At 35.5% G+C, this 25,370-nt stretch overlaps 1 protein-coding gene across 7 annotated transcripts in view; it reads left to right on the top strand.

Annotated features, from left to right (window-relative positions):
- The first annotated feature begins 2,591 nt into the window (after nt 1–2,591).
- The window catches only part of LOC111419884 (F-box/LRR-repeat protein 20), a 29,904-nt gene continuing 7,125 nt past the window's right edge, over nt 2,592–25,370 (top strand). Inside the window, exons 1-9 of one of the 7 annotated variants that reach the window (XR_011640886.1) lie at nt 2,592–2,769; nt 3,582–3,765; nt 15,553–16,212; nt 16,267–16,458; nt 16,512–16,613; nt 16,677–16,889; nt 17,348–18,239; nt 18,304–18,347; nt 18,412–24,628. Coding sequence is in view for 3 of the 7 variants with exons in the window: in XM_071197341.1 (XP_071053442.1) it covers nt 3,730–3,765; nt 15,553–16,212; nt 16,267–16,458; nt 16,512–16,613; nt 16,677–16,889; nt 17,348–17,497 (1,353 nt within the window). In the remaining 4 variants the exon portion in view is untranslated. Of the gene's footprint in view, nt 2,770–2,814; nt 2,838–3,581; nt 3,766–15,552; nt 16,213–16,266; nt 16,459–16,511; nt 16,614–16,676; nt 16,890–17,347; nt 24,629–25,370 lie in introns of those variants that run through there. The other 6 variants (XR_011640885.1, XR_011640884.1, XR_011640883.1 and 3 more) reach the window with 6 other exon arrangements.

The following is a 25,370-nucleotide window of genomic DNA, read 5'->3' as shown; positions in this document are numbered from 1 at the left end:
GATGTTGAATTCCGACTATGTGCGGAGGAAGCAGAGACGGTTGGGTTGGGTCGCAGTTTATCTCCTCAAAGGATCTGAATGACCTTTCACCGAGCAAAGTATTAATATTCGTTAATTATAATTAATGTATTAATGTTGTGGCAGTGCAAGGATGGTTGGTCCGCCTACACGATATGTAGTCTATGTAATGTAATGTAAGTTGATTTATACATCATTGGCTATCACGACTACCAAACTGTGATATAGATGCTGATGATACCAAGCGCTCCTCTGCGTTATCCAAATCAGTTTTTATGCTTAATTGGTTTTGGAAATATTGTTTTTTCCGCTTTTCTTCTTGCAATCCAACTATGGTGCGATAAGCACAACGCCAACTCTTACAATGGATGTTCTGCTTGGCCTATCTCCTCTGCATTTGCATATTGAGAAAGTGGCTAGAACAACCATTTACAGATTTAAGCAATATGCTCAAAACTGTTCCGAAATGTCCTGCCAATGGGCTGCGGAAGACATTATAAGCACTGATACTGTGCTATCAATGCCGTCAGATTTGGCGGGATCACTATCAGTGATTAATGCTCGATACCAAATTGTACTGCCTGAGCGGCAGTCCTGGATCGAAAACGAAAATTCTCTGGTTCAAGCAGATATTTGCATGTTCACAGATGGATCAAAAACGCCGGAACGGGTCGGGGAGCAGGAGTATACTGCCAGACACCTCGAATTAAGCAAGCCTACAGCCTGGGTACGTACTGTACTGTATTCCAGGCGGAAGTATTTGCTATTGACATGGGTGCTAAAATCCTTCTTGAGAGAGGCGTGAAGATCATCACAGTAGGAATTCTCTCAGACAGTCAAGCCGCTTTCCAGGCGCTGTAAGCCGTGAAAACGGTGTCGGCTCTGGTTAATGATTGTAAGAGAACATTAAACACACTGAGTTGTGATAACAGAGTTTCGCTGATCTGGGTCCCTGGTCATTCTGGGGTTGCTGGCGGGAACATTTTAGGACTTGCTCGTAGCAGCATAAAAGTTCTAATGGGTGTCTTTACTGGGCACTGCCGATTAAAAGCACACCTAAACTTGTTGGGTTTAGCCGACGATGTTGAATGCCGACTATGTGCGGAGGAAGCAGAAACGGTTGGGTTGGGTCGCAGTTTATCTCCTCAAAGGATCTGAATGACCTTTCACCGAGCAAGGTATTAATGTTCGTTAATTATAATTAATGTATTAATGTTGTGGCGGTGCAAGGATGGTTGGTCCGCCTACAGTGGCCTACACGATATGTAGTCTATGTAATGTAGTGTAAGTTGATTTATACAACATTGACTATCACGACTACCAAACTGTGATATAGATGCTGATGATACCAAGCGGTCCTCTGCGTTATCCAAATCAGTTTCTATGCTTAATTGGTTTTGGAAATATTTTTTTCAAATGTTATTTATTTCCTTTCTCTGCATATTGCTCTGTGTGGTTTGTACCGTTGTCTTAACTATCTCACAAATTTTTAAGCATTGCATATTTTTTCTGCTTTTCTTCTTGCTTCCTCCTTTTTTTGCGTTTTCCTCGCCATTAATTTTTTATGTTTTACATTTCTGCTTGCGACATTCTCTGCGCAGTTTTGTCAAACCTGGTCTCCCGTTTTGGCTCTTCAACTATTCCTAATACCTCCCTTGCTGACTCTTTCATAGCTGTCTTAATAATATTTCACTGGTCATCACTCGTCTGATCTCTATCATCGCTTTATCTTTATTTCTATTTCCTCTTTCAATATGCTTTGTGCGCTCCGGTGTTTTCTCTGGACCTTTCCTTATTAAGCACATATTTCTGTTTGTGATTACTCGATAACTTTATCTTATGAAATAAAGCTCTATTAACGAAGCTATATTTATTATATTGTAATATTGTGAATAACTTTAAAATTCGCAATATTTAATGATTATGAAGAAAAAGGGGAAATGAAGTGTGTTGAAATGATTGATAATTAAAATTAAATGTGTGTGTAAAATATTCGTACTTGAAGTCATTAATAGTAAATTTTAAATAAACAGAATAATAATTTTTAACTAAATTGAATGCCAAGACTTTCCAGTCTTTTTTAGTTAGTTATTTTAGTTATATTTTTCGTAGTCGCGCCGTCTCGTCTGGGTCGTCAACTCGAAGGTCATTCCACTTTACGCCTCGCAGACATAAAAAACCATAAAATCACCGAAATCAATACAATTATCAATTCATCGATGCACTATCCAACGACGGCCATCTTTCTTCCAAAGCAGTAATCATCTTAACCAAAGAAATGCTTATCAGAAAACCATTTATCAACATAATCCTTTTTTGAGATGGGCAAAAACCTTGTACCATTTGATAAATTTCCACCTTTCTGGTTGCTACGTCTATGTGTACGTCGACCTTTTAGTATTAACTCTCCGCCGCTGTCGACGAACCTTCAACGTTGCCATCTCGCTCTAACTTTGTCACCTTATTGTTTTCTATCTTTATCTTTTCTCTCCCGCAGTATTTTGAACTGCGTCTGTCCAATAAGGTTCATCGTAAACAAAAGTCCGTCCTGCTATTCGCTCCTCGAAACTCTAACCGTGAAGGTCGCGCAGGCAGACAGACCGTTTTGCGAACTCGACGTGAAACGAACGGGAACAATAATATTAAGAGAGGAGGCCGTCGGGCCTGTTGTGTTTTTTTATTTTACCAACGCGTTTTCGTTTTGGATAGTTTTCCATCGCACGTGGACGGAGAATGACGGACACGATAGAGGTAGGCCATGAACGCGGAAACGAAAGCCTGTCTACGACGACCTTCGCTTGTTCTCGTACCAGATTTACGTAAAGTATAGTTTTGATAGAAAACAGCTGATCTAAACGTCAAACGCTTTTGTTTGGTTTTGAATCTACCCTTGTTAGTTAAATCGTTTATTTGTTTTTTTGGAAATGTTTTCTTTGTGCGTTCTGTTTTCTTTGTCCGGATTCGTATTCGTGGTCCAGTTCTTATTTGATTTTATTATGTCATTTATTTTGCGTCTTAATTTTATCGTGTAACCCTTCATAAAAAGATAAAACCGAAGTTGATTTAACTCCATTTCTAGACAAACGGTATAATTCCTTGAATAGTTAACGTCGCATGTTTCATTGTTCTTTATGTGTACATATTTTATCGATTCCCGTTTTTGCACGTCGACTCACCGTTTTACGTCGTTAACAGGGAATATTCCGATAATTCTTGATAAAGAAATTTTTTTTAATTAGAAATAATCAAATAAAACATTCTTTACGCTTGTTTCATCATGTTATTCAACATATTTAAATCCATATTTACGGAAATCACAATCACAATTAGTGTTCATTCTTATCATTAACAATTAATTATTATTATTATTAACTTACTGATAATTTCTTTTTTTATTTTATCTCGATCGTCCTCAGTCGAGACTATTGTTTTTGTTATTTATTGATTTTGTCCTGCTTTGTACAAATCAAACAATGCATTATGTATAGTATCCGCTTTCATATCATTAATAAAATTTCACTTCATTTGATATAAATTAGTTTTGTTCATTATTTCTTTTACAGTTTATTTACAATCTTTTGTACGAAACGGCATTGAAAATTTGAAGATATCGTGACATGTGCAAAGATTTTGGATATTTTGTTAATAACAACTATTACGAAGGAGGATTTCAACATTGAAAAATTTTTTCAAACATAAAGAACAAGAAAAATGGCTACTGAAAGTGTCAAAACTGGATGTAAACAGGTTAGTTATATTTTATATTCATTTTAAGTTCTAATTTTTTATTGTCTTTGCTCAACCGGTTTCGACTTAATCAGCCATATTCAGGAATTGCTTTTATTAAATTATTTTTGTTTTTATGGCTATCTCCAGAAACATTTTCTCTGAATATTTAAATATTTTAATTAGTAGTCGGTACTTTGCGATAAACATTCACAGCCAGGAAATCGGACCACCCCACAGTGTTAGGAAGTTATGAATATCTGGCCAAAAATCTAATTACAACTAAATGAACTTGAAAATGTTTAATAGTGATTTAATACCATTATAATATCTCCTTAATGTTTAGCTAGGATTTATTTCTTCTATAAACAGTGCTTAAAACAAAATTTAGTATTTTGAAACGAATTCAGTCCTTCAAATGTGGTTCATTTTATTGTTTATTAAAATATTAATTTATTAAAATATATTATCTTCTTTATATTGTGGAGGGATTTATATTAGGGCAGGTTATCATTGAGTTAAGAAAAACGTCTGGACGATGTTCTGTAAGGTTCGCAAATGGGAGATCAAAAACCGTCAAATTTTTATCGAGCGATGTTGACCACGGTTGGTGGTTCTCAGGTGGTTAGTCCAAATTTATTATTAAAATTGTGGCAAAGGAGAATACCTCGTGTTGTTTCGGTTGCACTCCTCGCTTCTGCCAAAGAGGACATTATGGACATTCTTTCCTTTGCCGACAAGGTGTGGGAATCAACGAATTTGACGTCGACCTCAACACACCTCTCGAATGTTCAAAAACATCGCACCACAACAACACCACCACACGACGAATTACTAACAACAACAACGTTAACGTGTCAAGCACTTGTAACTACCATTACACAACAACAACAGCAACAGGACAAAAAATTTAGTAAATCAAATAAATTCTTTGACTACCCAATTTCAAAACATACCAACAAATATAATAATCATCGTCTTTATTCTGCAATGAAATAATACATATGATCCATATGTTATTATACACTGTTGGAAATAATTCACGAGCACACCCTATATAATCTGAACGCGTGAAGATAAATCCATAATATTTGCGGAGCACAAAGGTTTACTGTAGACGAGTTTATTCAGCGAGTTTCGAGTTGTTCCCTCGCGGCATTGTTGACTTAGCTGCCTTTCCAAGTGGAACACTCCGTCGCTATGGAGGCCGAAGTGGGTGGAAAATATCGGTCGTTCTTAGTGTGGTGTGAGAGACTACATAGTTATCGTACTCTGTGCGCAATGGATGGGTGATCGCGTTACTTAACCCTAGGATGCATCATGCTCATTCAAAAACATTCAAGCGTAATTAGCAATCGAAAAAAAATCGTTTCCATTAGCAGCCCGTATTTGCATAAACCGGGCCTCCGAAGCCCGTGTACTACTAGTTACTATAGAACAAGTTTCAACTTGTTCATTACAGGTTGAGGATTATTATAATTTGTTAAACACTGCTGCGCGGAATTGTGCGTGTCAGTGCAAATTAAAACGTGCATTATTGTTGGATGTATAAAAGTAGGTGCAGCTGTTTTTCATTCAGTTGGAATAGAAGTTGGATTGAGTGAAGTTGTGAGATACATATGATAATGGCGTCAAAAAGGATTGTGAAAAGCGTGAGATTTGGTGACCCTAGTTATGAAGAAATATTGGTGCAGTGGGCAGCTGAATGTGATGATCTGCCTTCTGAAAAAAGTGATGTGTCAGAATCAGAAAATGATGCCACAGAAGATAGAAATTTCGAATTGGTTCCTGACGAGTATTCTGGATCCAGTTCTGATCATGATGACGATAATTCAGAGGATGATGTTGATGATATTGGTAAGTCTTTAACGAGCGGTTACATTGCTCCAAGTAGTCTGGTATGGAGTTTGGAATCTCCAGCAAAAATAAAATTCAACCACACAACATTATTCGGCGTGCGCCAGGACTAGCAAGGAAACATATGGCTGCAACACCAAAAGAAGCGTTTTTTTGTAACTCCAGTTATTGTACAAGAAATTGTGAACTGTACTAATTTAGAGGGCAAACGTGTTTATGGAGCAAAAGGAAAACGGTGGAAAGATGTAACTGTTGATGAATTTCTTGCATTCTGTGGTTTACTTATTCATGCGGGAGTTGACAGAAGCTGGAATGTTCCTGCGAGAGAATTATTTTGTGATGAATTTGCCAATCCTGTATACCGAGCCACAATGTCCATATATCTTTGAAAAAATACGAAGATTCGTCAGATTTGACGACAAGAGAACCCAGAATGCGCGTTTGGAAACCGATAAGTTAGCAATGGTGTCCTACATTTGGGATTTATTCGTTCAGCAATGCAAAACCTGCGTCATACCTGATACTAATGTAACTATTGATGAACAACTCGTTGGGTTTAGAGGTAGATGCACATTCGTTCAATATATGCTAAGTAAGCCGGCAAAATATGGACTTAAAATATTTTGGATGTGTGAATCTACGTCTGGTTATGCTTTGGATGGTTTAGTTTATGTTGGTCGCCAGCCCGGAGAACCTCCACATAAAAAACTGGGGCTTGAAGTAGTACAAACTCTTGCGCGTGGCATTCATAATTCTGGTCGCAATCTCACGATAGACAATTTCTTCACTAGTGTTCCGCTAGCAACTTATCTGTTGGATAAAAATATTGCTGTCGTGGGTACACTACGTCAGAATAAGCGTGACATTCCGAAAGAAATGAAAGCCTCAAAAGATCGTGTAGTCTACTCTTCATTGTTTTGTTTTCAAAATAACGTATCCATGGTAAGTTACGCACGTAAAAAGAACAAATGCGTAATTTTACTAAGCACCATGCACCACGACGCATCTATCAATGACGACGCTAAGAGGAAGCCTGAAATCATCTCTTATTATAATAAAACAAAGGGCGGTGTTGACATCATTTTTCTTCAACATCATTGATGTTGCAGCACTCAATGCATATATAGTCTTTACGAAGGAACATCCAAACTACAACATAGGAGTGACTCACAAACGCAGAATGTTTTTGAAAGATTTAGCGAAGGAACTAGTGATACCACATATGCGGAGAAGATCTACTAACCCTAACCTACGGCGTACTGTCCGGGAGTGTATGAGCAGATTTGTTGATATATGTGGTCCGCCAGCCGCTCACACAAGTGCAACAATTAAGAGAAAAAGATGCTCAGTATGTCCCGCAAGTATTGATCGTAAAAGCACAATGATATGTATTACTTGTAAAAATAATATCTGTAATGAGCATAGTATTAGAATGTGCACTAAATGCTTCTCTAATCCCTAAAAACAATAAACAATAATGTTTTTTTAACAATAATGTTCATATGTTCATATTTAACCTCATGTTTATAACGTACATATGTATAAATAACGTGGACTGCGCGCGCGTCGGGCGATACAGCGGATTCTAGTAACACCCGAGCACCGCAGCATACGTCACGAGTGGGTCGACGCTAGGCATTAGTGGGTTGCCGAGTAGAGGGAGATTTTGTTTTCGACGAATCAAGATTCGAATTGAGCACCGGTGATGCGCGAATTTTAGTTCGTCATAGACGTGGTGAGCGTCCAAGGTTTATATATAAAAGGTTGTCTAGGTTCGTACGCAACCATACTGCGCATTACGTCACATGTGGAAAATAATACCGCCAAGCAATTCGAATTAAACAAATGCATGGAGCACCACATGGCCATGAGGTTGCGTGCGCAATCCGTGATCGCTTACGTCACGAAACACTCCTGCTCTTGCCCCTCGCCCACAGACTAAAATCAAAGTATTGCAACATAGGAACTTAGACAACCTTTAATATATAAACCTTGGTGAGCGTCTACTCAAGCAGTGCGTGCAAGAACGCCCTATCCACCGACAACCGAGCATTATGGTATGGGGTGCGATTACACATGGTGAACGTACACGTCTGCTGCGTGTATAACAGACCATGACGGGTCAGCGATACGTAGATGACGTGCTACGGTCCGTTGTGCTTCCCTACGTTCGGCGGCGCCCAGGTCTTCTATAAATGCATGACAACGTCCAACCGCACATCGGGCGTGTTGTACAGACCTTTGTGGAAGAGCACAGTATACGAATGCATGCTTCCATAACCAGCCCGTTTTCCAGATGTGAATCCAATCGAACATGTTTGGAACATGACTGGTCGGAGACTTCAACGTTATCCGGCTTCCCCGGCTAACGTGAGAAGCTATGGAGGCGAGTAGAGGCGGCATGGTTGGCCATCCCTCTCGCTACAATACAGCGACTTATCGACTCCATGCCATGTCGTGTAGCGATGGTATGCGAAGCTCACGGGGGATACTCTCGCTATTGATGTTTCTCCTCCCAGCAGAGTTGTGCCGCTCTCTATGTGGGAGTAAGTTACACTACTTTAGTACTACTTCCATACCAAATTTTATTGCGCGTTCAGATTATACAGGGTGTGCTCGTGAATTATTTCCAACAGTATAATACAACCTATCAAATAACTAAATACTTAATTATTGGAGAACCTCAAAGTGCAGTTCAGATGAGTGCCACTCCCTGTTCTTACACTGAACCTTGCAAATTAAAAAGATTTAAAAAAAATTAAGAAAATAAAAAGAAAGTGAACAGAAACTAAAAGTAACAGTAGAAATAATGGCCTAAAACTATTACTAAAAACCTACTTAAGCCTAATTAATTCGGCAAGAAAAAGAAAAAAATTCCGAATCAATTGCATAACATCATAACAATTCAATTCAAAAAGGACTCATTGCAAGGGAAGTCCACGCCATAAAGTAGCTCAATTATTGCTCATTGAAGAGCAAGAGGAAAACAGCACGTCTGAACGCCACTACACCCTTAGTTTTAATTTCTACCGGCAGGTTATTATATTTAAAGTAAATGTTATAGCTAAAAGATCTCTCAAACAAAGCTGTCCTATGGGCTGGAGTAGCTATCAAGTTTCTATTTCTAATGTCCAAACAAGGACCATAGACAGGCGAGCAATAATTGAACAAAGCCAACACCATACTTTCACACTGCACAGTTTTAAGCTTCACACTGAAAATAGAGGCATAAGGGTAATACAACTTCAGATTACAAAAAGCAGCTCCAATTTTTTTCGAAATATGAGTGCGATACCTAAAACTGTTATCGATAAGAAGTCCCAAATTCTTCGCTGACGTAACCGGTATGCGCGATCCACCAATAGTTATATACAGCGATTCGCTCACCAATTCGACTTTTTTGTCGTTTCCAAAAAGTATCACTAAACTTTTATCAGGATTCAATTTCAAGGAGTGCATTCAAGCATAACAAAATAAACTTTCGAGATCATTATTGATCTTAACCAAAGCATCATCTAACTCTTCCAGTTCAAAACTTAAGTATAACTGCGTATCGTCCGCATACATATGAATATTACAGAAATTTATAGATTTGGGTAAGAACGCGGTGTAAGAACCGCAGGGTTCCGTCCTGGGGCCGCTTCTCTTTGCACTCTATACTTCTAGTTTCGCTGCCAACTTGTCCTCTTCTAATATTAATGTGTATGCTGATGATATTCAAATATACCAATCATTTCGTCGTGGCGAGAGTCATGATGTGGAAACAAATTTAAATAGAGATTTACAAATTATCCATAAGATTGCTAACTTCATAGAGCTTATTTGTCATATTCATATAATATCAAAAAACAATTATGTGATGCTTACGTCTTGTCACAATTTAATTATATGGCATCGATTTACCACGCAGCGATCGACATTGATACGGCTTATCATATTCAGAAAGTACAAAATTGCTGCCTTCGTTACATCTTTGGTATCAGGAAGTATGATTGGTATCGCAAAGGCTGAAGGATGTGAACTGGTTAAAAATGAGTTCTAGACTTTGTTATTATTTCATAAAACAATCACGACACGGATCCCACGATACCTCTATGACAAAATTACATTTAAGTCAAATGACGGAAGATATCCAACCAGGTTTTGTCTTACAATCATACCACCTAAATATAGAACATCATTGTTTCAGCGGTCTTTCACATACCACATACCATTTTCTGGAAAAGTTCTCTCTATACCTTCTAAGGTCTTTATTCCGAATTTCTTGCACATTTTCTGAAAGCAGGCCAATCTGGAAACTTAATGATTTTATTATTAAGTGGCCATGCACAAGAATTTTATTAACGTTTTGGTATCCAAATTGGTTAGGTTATATCTCGTTAATCAAAATTATTACAATTATATCGCTAGCGCTAAGAAAAATAAACGCCATGATTCCAAAAAGTTTTTGTCCTTTGTGCGAAACAGGCAGGAATGAGGTGATTTGTAAATAAACGGTCCATTTTTGGGAAATCATAAATTCAGCCTGTTTATTGAAGAGTTGTTTTTAACTTTATATCACCATTGAACTCTGTTACCTACTATTACCTGTCATTTTTGTGAAGTAATTTAAGGTATTTTGAATTAATTTATAAGCACGATCCACGTCTACTAAAATATGATAATAATAATTCTCGAGTTAAATGTTATTAGGTGAGTTTAATATAGCTACTATTATATTACAGCTTTAAAAAGTAAATCTACTCTTTAGTAGTGCACAGGTGCAGACTAAAAGTGTTTTAATAGACGGTCAGCATAACCCGGAAGTTTCTACTTTTAATGTTATTTTAAATAACACGGATGGTGAGCATCTTATAATGTTTATTAAATTCTCCAAAGATATTTTAAGAAAATAAGATTTTCGTAAAAATAAGAAAATTCTATCTACATTCTACCTAGATTGATACGTCAAATTTGGATTCGACTCATGCGTTTAATAAGTTCAAATCGATTATTATTGAGCGAGGTTAATTACAGTTCAAAACCGCTTCTCGCAACCTATCTTCCATCTTTTCTGGTTACGCTAATCCACTGGAGTTCATTGCCTCTCCCAAATCTTCTCCAAGTTAACTTGTGCGTTCCGAACGTTGCATTGTTGTGTGGCACCCATTATGACTCGTTTAGGCCACCTATCTGTCGGCATTCTCTTCGCATGTCCGTACCATTTAAGTCTTTTTACTAGTGTCCGACCGAAGATACGGTTTTGGCCAGTTTCGGTCAAAATACAAGTTTCGGTAAATGTTCTATTTCGGCCAAAAATTGATCGAACCTTCGGCAACAACTGAAACATCGTTCACCGAGTACGGCTGGTGTTTGTCTATTCTCGTACCTCCTTTGGCTTGCGCGTACGGAAGTTTCATCTTGTTTCAAGCAAGATGAAACAAGTTGTTTGTGTACGTGCAACTACCGTGTCTACAAAAAGTTTTGTAAAAAGAGAAAGACGAAGAATGAGTTTCTACGACACAAGCACTGCTAACCTGTTAAAAACCATATGTAAACTTTACAAAAAATTTCATTATTTAGCAGTAACGAACCAAAAAAACAAACTATACATGGATTAAAGCAACTTATGTCCAAATTTCACAATTTAGAGTATCTAACAAGTTTTGAAACGACGAAATGAAGCTAAGTTAAAAAAGTTAGATGTAACAAACATTAATAATAATAATGTAGCTTGACAGATATAACAAAAAGAATGACAAAGGAACCGCAATGGACAGATGATCAGGGAATTGCTCAGAGAATCGATAAGGCCATTATGAACATGCTGCCATACTCTATAGCGGCCCTTACACGATCAATAGTATTGACAATATCAGTAGTGACAATACAACCATCAATCCACGTGGTAACCAGTCTCAATACTTCACTACCTTACACGATCAATATTATTGTCAATAAGTTTGCTCAATAAGTTACCTTTTTACCACGAACTAGGTAAATCTACTTAGTTTTACTCGGTTATTTGCCAGTTTTTTCCTTCCAAATATGAATAATCATACAAAAGCTTGTGTAGCTATTATTTTGATGCTTGGCACTACTCGTCGAGTGAAACGCAAACACTGGATGAAAGAATGGTTGAAGAAGAGAGATGAATGTTCTCATATAGTACTGTTGAAAGAAATCAGCCTCTGCAATGTTTTTGAAAATACAGGATAGCAATATGAGAGAAAGTACAAGTGTTAGGGAAAGATTAGCCTTAACCCTGAGGTACTTGGCCACAGGAAGAAATTTTGAATACTTGAAGTTTTCTGTCATAGTGTCCCCAGCAACTATCACCAAAGCTGTAATAGAAACCTGTGAAACCTTTATATATGTCCTACAAGACATGACCCAACTGAATGAACTTTCTGAACCAACAGTATCTCCATAGTGTCGACCCGTCAGTTAACGGGTCGGTCATTTTCACCACTTCTTCACGGGCGCGCGCCTTGAACTAAACTGAGCGTAATGTAGAAAATAAGAATGAAACCTGTTTTCAAATCATCTGGGTTAAATTAACAAATGTTTTTTCAGTGTGTTGATAGACATGTTTTGTTATCGTTACAATAAAATAAAAGTATTTAATTTTGAATGTTAAGTTTATTACACTGAGTATTGATGGAAATATTGGCGCATAATACACGGTCAGTAGTATTGTCAATATCCCCTCCAATTTTCAGTATTGATGCCAGAAAATCCAGATTTTTATCAATACTCCATCAATATTTACCGTCAATAAAATTTTTCACCTTACACGGTCAATATTATTGTCAATATGCTAAGGTATTGTCAATATTATTGATCGTGTATGGGCCCCTTATAGTGGAAACTACTGCTTTGAGACGTTTAGACGAAAATATTTTCGGATGTTATTACTTCCCGAAACATATGACAAAGTGAAGGCAAAAGTAATGGACTTTATCGAACAATGCGAATGGTTAAGTTGCACGGCCGAGATATGGACAAATCCGAATTTCGATTTTGGCGGCAAACATCGGTTTCGGTCGGACATTACTCTTTACCTCGATTATCTCTAATGTACTTACATCAATTTCAACTGGTTATCTGATATCAACATTCCTCACTTTATCTCTCTTTGTGTTTTTGCAGCACCTTCGCCAGTTTCCATAACTCTGCTCCGTAGGTTCTAACACTTTCGATCAGAGTTTTATACATTCGTATTTTATTTCTTTTGTATATTATCTTATTCCATAGAATGTTAATCAGTCTTCTTATAGTACCTTATCTTCACTCATTCTACTAATTATTATTTCCTCATTGCTATCACCCTTATCTATAATTTGTACTCTCAGGTTCACAATAGGATGTCATGTTTTTAATAGTGTTGCCTTTACAGACAAATCGTCTACCACAATCTTGACTACAATCTTTGGCCATTATCACCTGGTCGTCGGCGAAGTATAATGTAAAAATTTTCACGTTGTTTATAGGTACTCTCATATTAAAATATTGTTTCCTCTCTTTTCCGTATCGGGGCAATACAGCATCCTTGCTTAAGTCTAGTAATAGGGAACGGGTCGGACAGATCATTGCCGATCTTTGCCATGCCCGTCATACTTTTATAGAGATTTTACACAGCATTCAGATATACTTTCCTAACTCCCTGATTATTCATAGCTACCCACAGCTTTCCAAGGGGCACACTGTTATATGCCTTTGTCAGATCTACAAACACAACGTGGATCTCCATATTGTTGACCATTCTTTTTTGGATGGTTTCTTTAAGTATGAAGATACTGTTGATGCACGACCTGTCAGTTCTAAAGCAACATTGATCTTCATCTTGGTATTCGTTTTCAATTCGTTGTTTAATAATTCTACCATACACTCTAGATATCGTGCAAGTGACACTTATTCCTCGGTAGTTAGAACATATTTTTATCTCCTTTCTTATAAATATTACTAACATACAGTAGTCCATTATTTTCTTCTGTTAGGAAGTTATTAAATACGTGCGCTACTCAGCTAGTTTTTCAAATGCTTCTTTTAGTAATTCAGTAGGTATATTTCCTGGTCTGGGTGATTTTCCGTTCTTCATTGTCATTATACGGGCTTCTTAATTCAATCTGTATTTCTCTTCCTCGCATATATCACTTTCTGCAAATTCTACTCTATCTTGCTTCAACAGTGCATAGTAGTAATGCAACCAGTTCTTCATTGCGATCGTTTTTATTCTAGTTGTTTCTGTCATTGGTCGCCTGACTGAGTACGGAATGTCACTTAATTTTTGTGCTCAATCTCATTTTATATAGAAATTTAGTCAAAACGTTTAGTCGTAATTTTGACCTGAGGAGATAGTGGTCGATTTCAATCCGCCTGTTGGTTGTATCTATGCGAATTTGTACCTCCACATCTTCAGTTGCTGTTGTTGGCATACCTCTATGAGCTTTTTATGTAGTCCCACCACTTCATCCTTTAACTTTCTTCCAGTACGTCCGTTTAAATCCTGTAGCAGAATAATTTCGGATCGGCTGTTAATTTGTTGTGTTAACTCTGTCAGATCTTCAAAGTCTTTTACGCCACAGATGAGTCATCTACTGAGGCACATGTACCTATGACGTTCCGCTCATACCCACTCATTGTAAATATCTCGAAATTTTAGTAGGTGTTAGGATAAATTTTATATGTAAACCTTTATCTTGATTTTCAAGGTTTATACATATAACATTTGCTTATTTTTTTAGTTAAAAGTTTAAATTAAAATATATCGGCCCTCAAAATATATTCAAATGTCTATGTATTGATCCATTTAAATCTCTGTGTTTAATTTTCGTACGTTTTTTCTTATTTACTTCGTATCGAGAAACAAAAAATATCTCACGTATCGAAGCAGATAAAAGGAAATTATCGAACGTCTCGTACATTATTGAAATCCCGCTTTTTATACCCTTCTAGCAGCTCTTGTGATCGAGTTTTTATCTCCTCCTTGTACCTATTTTTATCACATAATACCGCTTTCAATTCCTCTCCACTTTTATTTGATTTATTCGATAATAAGTATCGTTAGCTTCTCGAACGAACAGTTTATTCATTTCCTCCTATTTCTCCTTCAACCTTTCCAACATTCTCGTTTCTACACGATTAAGTAATTATATCTTTTTACCCACTATATATTCATTAACTGCATCAAGAATTTAAGATATTTAATAAAATAAAAGCAAAATCATTTTTAAAATGTAAAAACTTTGAACGGTTTTTTTTTCTTGGAAAAGGTGCAGAAATACTATTTTGGTTTACCAATAATAATAATAAACATTTATAAATAAAATGTTTATTTTTATATGTTTATTATGAAACATAGTTTATTTGGTCTTTTAAAATTTATAGTACAACCATAAATTTTGAATCGGTAAACGAAAAATACCTCACACAGATGAATCCCATATGTTTTCTAATTCTATTTAAATCGAGTTTATATCAATAAAAATAGAACAATTTTTAAAATCAAAGTACGCTTCAATTTTAAATAAATTAAAATTTAATTATAACAGATTTTTATGCTCTTAATTTATTCGTATGACTTAATGATTAGAAAAATTTGAATACAGAAATAGCGGAAAATAACTTCCTATTTGACGTCAGTCGGCATTTCGCGCGTCTAAAAATGATCTCGTTGCCCTTCCAATTAAAATGCAATGACTAATAATAGACTATTATTAGTATTTCGATACAATTTAATCGCGACTCCAATCGCGTTTTTTCCTCAATGTTTTCTATTTTTGCCAACTAAAACCTCGTTATACAGAGAGTAAACACATGGAACTCTGTGTGCTTTTTCGTAACCTAAACAAACTGTTATTGTGTTTAAAGTTGTCTGAAACCGTGAAATGGGAACGCGCCGATGTATTTCTGTTTGGAGAAGAATTTGTGTTAATTTACAATCTTAATTTGTTTTTTTTTTGTTTCTAGTTCACAAGAGCATTTTGTGAAGAAGACGCAATGATCAACAAAAAACTACCGAAAGAACTCCTCCTAAGAATATTTTCATATCTCGATGTGGTCTCTTTATGTCGTTGCGCTCAAGTTTCCCGACAATGGAACGTTTTAGCTTTGGACGGTTCGAATTGGCAACGAATAGATCTTTTCGATTTTCAAAAAGACGTCGAAGCTCCGATTATCGAAAACATTTCCAGAAGATGCGTCGGATTTCTTCGTCAATTATCTCTACGCGGGTGTCAATCAGTCGTTGACGGTTCCATTCGAACGTTGGCTCAGATGTGTCCAAACGTCGAAGATTTAAATTTGAATGGATGCAAAAAACTAACGGATACAGCATGTTTAGCTTTAGCCAATAATTGTTCGAAATTGCGTCGTTTAAATTTGGATAGTTGCTCTAACATTAGCGATGTATCATTGAAAGGATTAAGCGAAGGTTGTCAACAGTTAACCCATATTAACGTTAGTTGGTGTAGTAATATTACTGAAGATGGAGTTGAAGCTCTTGCCAGAGGTTGTTCAAGACTTAGATGTTTTATTAGTAAGGGGTGTAAACAAATTACACCAAGGGCTGTGATATGTTTGGCAAGATATTGTCCGCAATTGGAAATTGTTAATTTATTAGGTTGTAGTGTAAGTTGATTTAGAACTATGATGATGTAGAACTGAAATAATTTTTATTTGTAGAATATTAGAGATGAAGCTGTAATAGCGTTGGCGAACAAATGCACCAATTTACTTTATATTTGTTTATCGGGGTGTTCGAATTTAACAGACGCTTCATTAATAGCGTTGGCTCAACAATGTTCTAATCTTTCCACTTTGGAGGTAGCTGGTTGCGGACATTTTACGGACACCGCGTTTCAAGCATTGTCTAAAGTAAATTAATTTTAATCAAATCTTAATTATTTTCTATTTGTTGTATTTTTTAGAGTTGTAAATATTTAGAAAAAATGGATTTGGACGAATGTGCCCTTATAACAGATCTCACATTAACTAACTTAGCTATGGGCTGTCCGCGTTTGGAATATTTGGTAAAGCAAATATTTAATTCAACTTCATTTGGAATGATTAATATAAAACGGATTCTTTTTCAGACGCTTTCGCATTGTGAATTGATCACAGATGAAGGAATAAGACATTTATGTTTGTCACCTTGTGCCGCGGAGAATCTAACCGTCTTGGAACTCGACAATTGTCCATTAATCACGGATGCATCTCTCGAATATCTCACGTCCTGTCACAATTTACAAAGGGTGGAATTATATGATTGCCAACTTTTGACGAGAGTTGGTATTAAGAGATTAAGGGTAGGTAAAATAACTGTTGAAAAAACCCTTCTTAATGTAGCGAAGAGTCATCTATAAACACTTGTCCATCTGATGTAATAACTCTACTTGAGTGCCCAAAACAAAGCTATGAAAATAATTTATTAAAAAGTCTAAAATTCGAGTTGTTATTGGTTCTATTGGACTTGATATAAAGTTATCAATAGTTGCGTGTCTTTCTAGGTCATTGTTATAGGCAATAAACTTATTTTTCAAAATCTTTGATGAATACTGTGTTAAATGCTGTGTGGTATTTTAACATTTCTTGTGTACAAGTAATAGTGTTGAAAGTTGCCCATAAAATGATCCTGCAGATTGAAAAAAATACTTTAAATGAATTGTGAGAACACAGGAAGAGTCATTCTTGTTTTTTGGTGACACTCAACTAAGGTATCAATGTAAAAATTATGTGTTTTTAAAACGCATGTTTCTCTAATTAGTTTTCTCAATTTCTTCAATGGTTGAAGTTCTCATGGTTGGGAATGAGATGGAGAATGTTTACTAAGATTCATTATTATAATGGGAATCAACAAGAGGCGGTTTTCTTTGCTTATGGGTATGAAGTAACATTATATAGAACAGATGTATAACATTAGTAGTAATTCTTTGTGGATTTATTTGCGTTATTGCAAAGAAAGTTAACAGATTGCAATAATTTGTTAATGTTGATACAAATGTCTTATTGCCTGAACAATATGATTTTTGTATTTAAATAAAACTGTAAGATATTAAATAAATTATAGTAAGTTTTTAGTTCAAAGTACAAATAACACTAAATCTAAATTATACAACGTTGTTTTAGGTATATGTTCTTTATCACGAAATTATTTATCTAAATATTTCTTTTACAATAGTACTTATAGGATTAGGACAATCCAATTAATAATTACAATAATTACTATAGCTTCTACAATCCAATTCCTTAGGTCTTCTTACATACTAAAAGGCAGGCTACACCTTTTAACTAACTGGTTTTGATATATTTTATGTTTTTTAGGCTAAATTAAGTCTATCTGTTTAAAGTCTAACTGTTTCGTCGGCTTTAATTACAATGGTTTTATTACATGTCTTCTTTACAATACTTCATATTATAGGAGGAGAATAGAGATAGATATTTTCAGTCTACTAATTTTTATGTGGAAGATATTCAAAGAGGCCAGGGCAGTATTGATATATGTCGACTCCATATTTTTTTGCAATATTTATTTGTTCCACAGTGTTCCATAGGTTGGTACTTATGATTTGGAACTCACAGGAGATGCAGGATAAGTGGCGAAAAGGACTGATTATACCAATATATACAAAAGGCGATAAGCTAGATTCTCAGATTTAGTATGTAATAGATTATGAGTGTATGCGGAGGAAATTCTTGAAGATTATCAATTGGTGATTTCAGGCCGAAGCTCAGAATTCATAGAATTGAACTAACAGACAATGAAAGTGAGGATAAGAATAAATGAGAATTAAATGACGAGCAGCATTACATACTTATCGATTACTTTAGATTGTAGGGGACGAACTGGTTCGCCTACTTGGAAGACAGAAAGACCAAGTGTAGAATATATACAGGGTGATTCTCAACCTGTACGCATAAACTTGGGGATTTACTCCTCATAACGAATGATTACTAGGTACTAGGCGAAAAAATGTATAGTAAAGATTTTGTGTTTCACAAAACACAATATTAAGTATTATTTTATACACATATTAAAATAACATAACAACAAGTGTTCGACGTTATATCCCATATTTTTTATACACAATTGGGCTCCCCGAATCCATGATCACCCACTAGAGTGGCCTAAATTAGGGTGTTGGCGGATTGTCTCGGCACCAGCATGTATCCGATTTTGCAATATTTAATAATAATAATAATCATATGACTTTATTTGTCCCATTAGATGTACATTGAGTTAGTATACATAAAATTATTATAAATTAAGCCAGGACAAATTAGGCGGAGTTCAGGTGCAGCTATAACAGCACCTGCTCTTCCACTCAAACCTAATAAAATTAATTCTAAATATACAAGAAAGAAAAAGGAAAGAAATAGGAAAAGAAAAAGACCCGATACTGAAATCATAATTAATTACTAAGCGCAAACTGCCCGATTCCTGTCACCCGACAATGCATCCTGAATTTGAGACAAGCGGCCGCTCATTCTGTGACGAAACAACCTTAAAGAAGTGCTACATTTTATAGTTGATGGCAAATCATTAAGAATACGTGTTGTTTGGTATGAAATTTTATTCTATTGAACAAGTATGGAGGTTTCTTCAAACTAATTATATTAAAGAACAAAACCGCCGAATGAAGTATGCGCCTGTTTTTCATGTTGAGCCAACTCAAATCCTTTAATTTGTGCGAAACATGCTGTCGCCCCTGTAATCCAAATATCAAGCAAATTTCAGATTTTTTTTTTCGTATTACTATACCAAATACACAGATCGTACAATGTATCACAATAATTAAAATGCGACAACACCAAGGCCTCCCACAAAAGCACCCTTGTTCTACGATTGAGGAACGATCGACCGCCATAAATCAGCTTAAGAGCAGCATACGCGGAAGTAATGCACTTATTGATGAGTTTATTAAAGTTTAAATTTTCGTCCAATAAGACACCCAAGTTTCTCACACAATCCTTCAGCGGCAATAATTGTTTGTTGACAACTATCTTCAGCCGATCCTGAACAGAATTGTCACTTATTAAAATCAGCTCCATTTTAGCAGCATTCAGACAAAGGCAGTGACGCTTAGAAACCAGCTCCAAAGCCTCTATATCATATACAGTATGTCCACGGAAAAGATGTTGAATAGGAAAAACTTTTTTATTTTTAATTTTATCGAAAAAAGTTAATCTTGATACAAAATTTTGCTAGTTCTTAGAGTAAGATTGGGATAGAATCATTTAACATGTTTTATACTGGGTGTTCATAAAATTGAAAAAACTTTAAATGGTACAAGAAAAAGTGCATTTATTTGAGAAGATATAGAAATAAGTTACTAGGAAAAGTTGTTCAAAAGTAAAAGGTAGTCTCTAATATCAATTTTCGAAAAAATCGGCCTACTTTTATTTATTTATGATCATTTTTGTACTAGTAGACGTTGATAGTACACTTCGCTTTTATACTTTATTAGCCGTAGTATTGTCAGCTTAAAATGCTTACTTTACAGCAAAAAATGTATTTGGTGCAACGTTATGGGAAAGGCGAAAAATGTCATCGTCGAGTTATTCAGGAATTTAACGAAAAATTCCCCAATGTGTACGTTTCTGAAACTACTTGCCGTAAAAAATGTTGAAGTTTTTAAGCACTGGGTCATTGTTTTGAATACCTAGAGAAAAGAAGAGATACGATGAAAATAATGCAAGCACTTTGTTGGTATTACATTCAGTAGAGGAACACCCGAAATTATCATTAAGAAGAAGAGCTGAAAATCTCCAATTTGTTAAAAAATCGCAAATTCAGAAGATATTAAAACACAACAAGATACATCCATACAAGCCATTTTAATCATGTTTTGAAAGTCGGCAATGAAGCAAAACGTTTGGATTTTTGTTTGTGGGTTGGCAGTATGGAAAGAGGATTTCATAAAAAAATAATGTTTTCTGATGAATCAACTTTTTCGACCAATGGTGTTGTGGCTTCGCAACATGCACGATATTGGAGTGACTCTAATCCGCATTTTCGAATACCACGGAGGCGTCATGCGTCAGTACTGTGTTAAAGTAAATGTGTGGTGTGCCATTTCTGATTATGGAATAATAGGGCTATACTTCTTTAACACTACTTGTAATGCGAATAGTTATTTAGCTATGTTAAGAAATTTCCTCGACGATGAATTAGACAATCTTCCATTAGAATACAGTCGTTTATTTTATTTTCAACAAGATGGATGCTTCCAGACCACTGGATTGCGAGACAAGGACCAGTTCAGTGGCCCCCTAGGAGTCTAGATTAATGGATTTTTTCCTATGGGTCCGATTGAAACAACAAATTGTTACTGATCAATTAAAGGATGCGATTAGAGATACCGTTGCTTCAATATCTTTACATGAGGTTAGAAAAAGTTTTGATGAATTACTTGTTCGGTTAAAGGCATGTGCCCAACAGGGTGGTAGTATGTTTGAGTAAATAAACTTACAACTTGTGCATTGTTAATTTGGAATTAGTTAATTGATATTAAAATAAATTTAATGATCACAAATTAATAAAAGTAGACCAATTATTTCGAAAATTGGTATTAAGACTACATTTTACTTTTGAACAACTTTTCCTAGTAACACATTCACTTTCTTTGGTAGAGGCAGAACTATGGACATTTTCCAACAAGTAGGGAAATGACCTACAGAGAAGCACCCATTTATCAAACGTGTGATAAAAGGCAAAATATGAGGAGAACATAGCTGAATAAATTTAATGTTTAAACCATCGAGACCCGCCGAGTTATTTTTAAAACTGTGTATGGCGCGCATCACCAGGTCCTCATCAACCCGCCTAAACGAGAATTTATTTACGATTATCCTATGAGTCATATAAAAATTATACATTTCATTGTCGCGTGGCAAATTGGGCAACGAGTTTATGAAGAAGTGGTTTATGGTATCATCGATTTATTAGTAAGATTTTGTAGTGGTTTATAATAATCCGAAGAGGAATGCAGCCCATTCTTTTTAAATGTCCTATAAGCCTTGTCGCGAAGGCACTGCATTTGTTTGACAATTCATTAAATACATTAATGCATTATTTAGGAATTCTGCCATCCAATCCACATCATCTGTATCGTAAATATTAGCTAACGGTAAATTACGGAGATCAGCTAGAAAATTGTCATAGTTGAAATCATTAAGGTTACGGTAAGTACGATAACACGGGGGAGATACTTTGGTCGCAACGCTAAGTTGACAATAAATTAAATCATGATCAGATATGTTTACATGTTCGGTATTTTGATTAAGTAATGAAGTCTGATTCGAAAGGAAAATTAAATCAATTGGACTGACCGACAAACCAGTCACACGTGTAGGGGAATCCATAATTTGAACTAGACCAAAAGAAGACGTCAAGTCGAGCAAAGCTGAAGTTTGATTATCACACCTCAATAAATTTACATTAAAATCGCCAAGTAACACCAAATCATCACACTCAGGTGCAATAGCGGCCAAACTATTCTCAAGTTCCTCCATAAAACTAACAAGATTAAAATTAGGGGGTCTGTACACAACACCTACGATTTGCTCAGTATTAACTTTCTTAAAAATACTTTATTTAAAAATAAGAGGATTGAAGTCGGACCTATCCTCGACCTATCCATCTTCCAGGAGGAACATTATTTAGATGTCACCGATATATCGGATATCTAGAAAACTAAAAAACATTTTTCATCTATTCGTCATTATTTTTCATAAGAAATAAATCCTCAAATTTATGCGTATAGGTTGAGAAGTACCCTGTATAAAACGGTAATAAGACCTGTAATAACCTTTGCAGCTGAAACGTTGAGAGCGTAAACTAAACAGTAAGATTTTCAGCCCTACCCTGGAGGAAGACGGTAGCTGGAGAATCAGGTTGAACCATGAGCTATATAGCATTATGAGGGGTGAGGATATAGTGCGTTTTATAATGGCACAACGTGTACAATGGCTGGGGTATCTGCACAGGAAGATTGCAGCAGAGACGGATTTACGGAATATGCGTGTTGAACGATGGAGAGAGGTTGCTGATAGAGGAAGATGGGGCGAGATGGTAAGGGAAGCCAAAACTCACATCGGATTGTAGAGCCAAAGGCAGAAGAAATTGTTTGAATTGTGTATTGAATCTTTAACCATTGCCCCATAAAGAACAACAAATTAAGCTTTTACTCATTATCTCTGTCGTTACTCAACACAATCCCTGATATCTCTCAACACTCATCTGGCTTCCATCCACATAATCTCCATTATTTATTAACATAGTCCTTAATATCTCTAAGTATCGTCACTGGTACCGTTCAACTTATTTCCTATTATCCCATGATAACGTCACTGGCTTCCTTATATCTTCCTATTATCTATAATCCTCGATATATTTAAATATCGTTTCTGATATCTATCAACATGATTCATATTATCTCTTAACATTATCCCCGATATTTTCCAATATCGTTCCTGACATATATCAACATCCCTCCGTATCTTTTCTAGCATCTATCTGTATTATCCCGGATAGCTCTAAATATTATTCATGTTTGTATTATATGATATCGGACAATATCATCCGCTTATTATCGATTTTAGAACCGTCGAATATTGTCCATAATTGTCCGTAATCCTTGCTTATCGCCTATAGCTTCAAAATTGTCCATAATTTCCCTAAATCTCTCTCAACAATATCGTGACCTCCTTCAACATCATTTTTATCATCTATCAACATCATCCTTGATGTACACCTACTTTTACGGTTTTATTGATGGAATTTTGACTAAATCCATCCGAACTATTAAACCAGTAAAATTCTTTGTCCCCGACTTCTCTCAATATCGCCCTAATTATTCTCCAGTATCAATGTCTATTTCTATATCTTTCCCATCAAGTTCTACATACATCGTTCTTGACATTATTCAACCTCAATTCCAATATCGTCCCTGATATCTTGCAATATCGTTTTTACCCTTCCTCAATATTGTGTAAAGTATTTCTCAACATTGGCTCTATTATCTCTTAACACAATGCCTAACATCATTCAACATTAATCTAAGTGCCCTCAATATTTTCTCCTTTACTTATTAACATTGTTCTTAATATCACTGATTACCGTTCCTGGCATCTCTCAATATTGTCCCTGTTATTTTACAATATTGTCCTTAGTCTTCCTTAATGTTAATTTTATTATAATTTCTCAATATTGTCTGTGATATTCCTCAACATCGTTCCTGACATCTCCCAATACAATCTCTAATATCCCTAAACACTAATCTGGCTACTCTTCATTACTTATTAACATCAACCTTAATATCTTTAGTTATCCTTTCAGCATCTTTTCCATTATCGTATTTGATATATCTAAATGTCGTCTTTGCTTTCGGTCAACATTTTCCGAAATATCTTTAAACATTGTCTCCGATATTTTTCTGTTCTGGCTCCCCTTTATATCTCCCCTAACATCTGTCATTATCATGCTTGATACCTCTAACTGTTATCTGTAATATAGCTCAATATCATCGCTGATATCTTTATCAACATCGTCATTTATATCCTCGAATATTGTCCCTAATATCCTTGATTATCGCCTATAGTTTCAAAATTGTAAGTACATTTTTGAAAAGTGTAATATTACCATTTAAGTATTATGTATATTATATGCCTATGCAATATCAAACCAGAACCGGGCCCCTGTAGGTGCAGAGCCCTGAGGCACGCGCCTCAAGCGCCTACTGGTTAATCCAGCTCGGCCTTCCTTCAACAGGGTCGTTATTATCTATATTGATTGTCCTTGCCATCGCTAAATATTTGTCTAGTCTTTACTTTAAATTTTTCTACGTTCATGTCTACGTATTTATACTGGTAGGTCTTGTACAAAATGTGTTGCATATTATTTGGTTTGCATTTTTATGTCTGGGTGACATGACACAGCGCGACAATTATAAATAAATGACCAGTAGTAAATGACCAAATTCAAAACGTTTTCTAACCTGTACTACAATGATAAAATAACGTTTTAGTTGAAAAAAGTTGTCAACAGGTGTTTTATTTGGCGCCTAAAAAACATTGAATAAAAGGTAAGAAAACCATGGTTTTTGATATGCTATATAATTAAGGTCATCCTCAGATATGCAGATCAGGAAATCACATGTAATAAGTTTTTACAATTGTTTATTGTCTTCTTAAGATGTCAATATGAATGTAGAATAAAGGTATATTTTGTTGGATATCAGCGACATTGTCCTTGTTACTAGCAACGACCTTTCGATGTATGGGTCATAATCACGATTAGCAATAGGATCATCATTACAAATGTTCGAGGTTCACTATTTTCATATTTACCAAAATAATTATGGTGGTAACAACAATTTTAATGTAAGGGATGTAATGCAAAAATTGAACAAATGAGTTTTTTTAAATATTAAGTTAATGACAAAGAAAGAGTATGTAGAATGCAATTTAAAATCTTTATGAAATTCTTATAAACAGTTGTGATTTAGTGTACTTGTAAAAATCAAATACCCACGTGGTGTTTAAAGTACTAAATAAATAATAAGTCTAATAACACTAGTCTACAAAAAAAATGCATAAAATGTACATTTGACGCCACGGTATTTTTCTTATATAGTTTTCTATGGATCTATAGTATTTTTTCTATGGATACGTTTTGGAGCTATGATTTTTTTTTATAGGGGTAATTTAACTATTTGCAGCATATTTCGAGTTAGAGATGACCGATCTGGTCGTGCTATTCATCAAATTAAAGAGTATTGTATAGCCAA

This window comes from Onthophagus taurus, chromosome 7 (genome assembly GCF_036711975.1).
Source record: "Onthophagus taurus isolate NC chromosome 7, IU_Otau_3.0, whole genome shotgun sequence".
Taxonomy (NCBI): domain Eukaryota; kingdom Metazoa; phylum Arthropoda; class Insecta; order Coleoptera; family Scarabaeidae; genus Onthophagus; species Onthophagus taurus.
The sequence above is the reverse complement of the archived record's forward strand: the minus strand, read 5'-3'. Positions and strand labels throughout refer to the sequence as shown.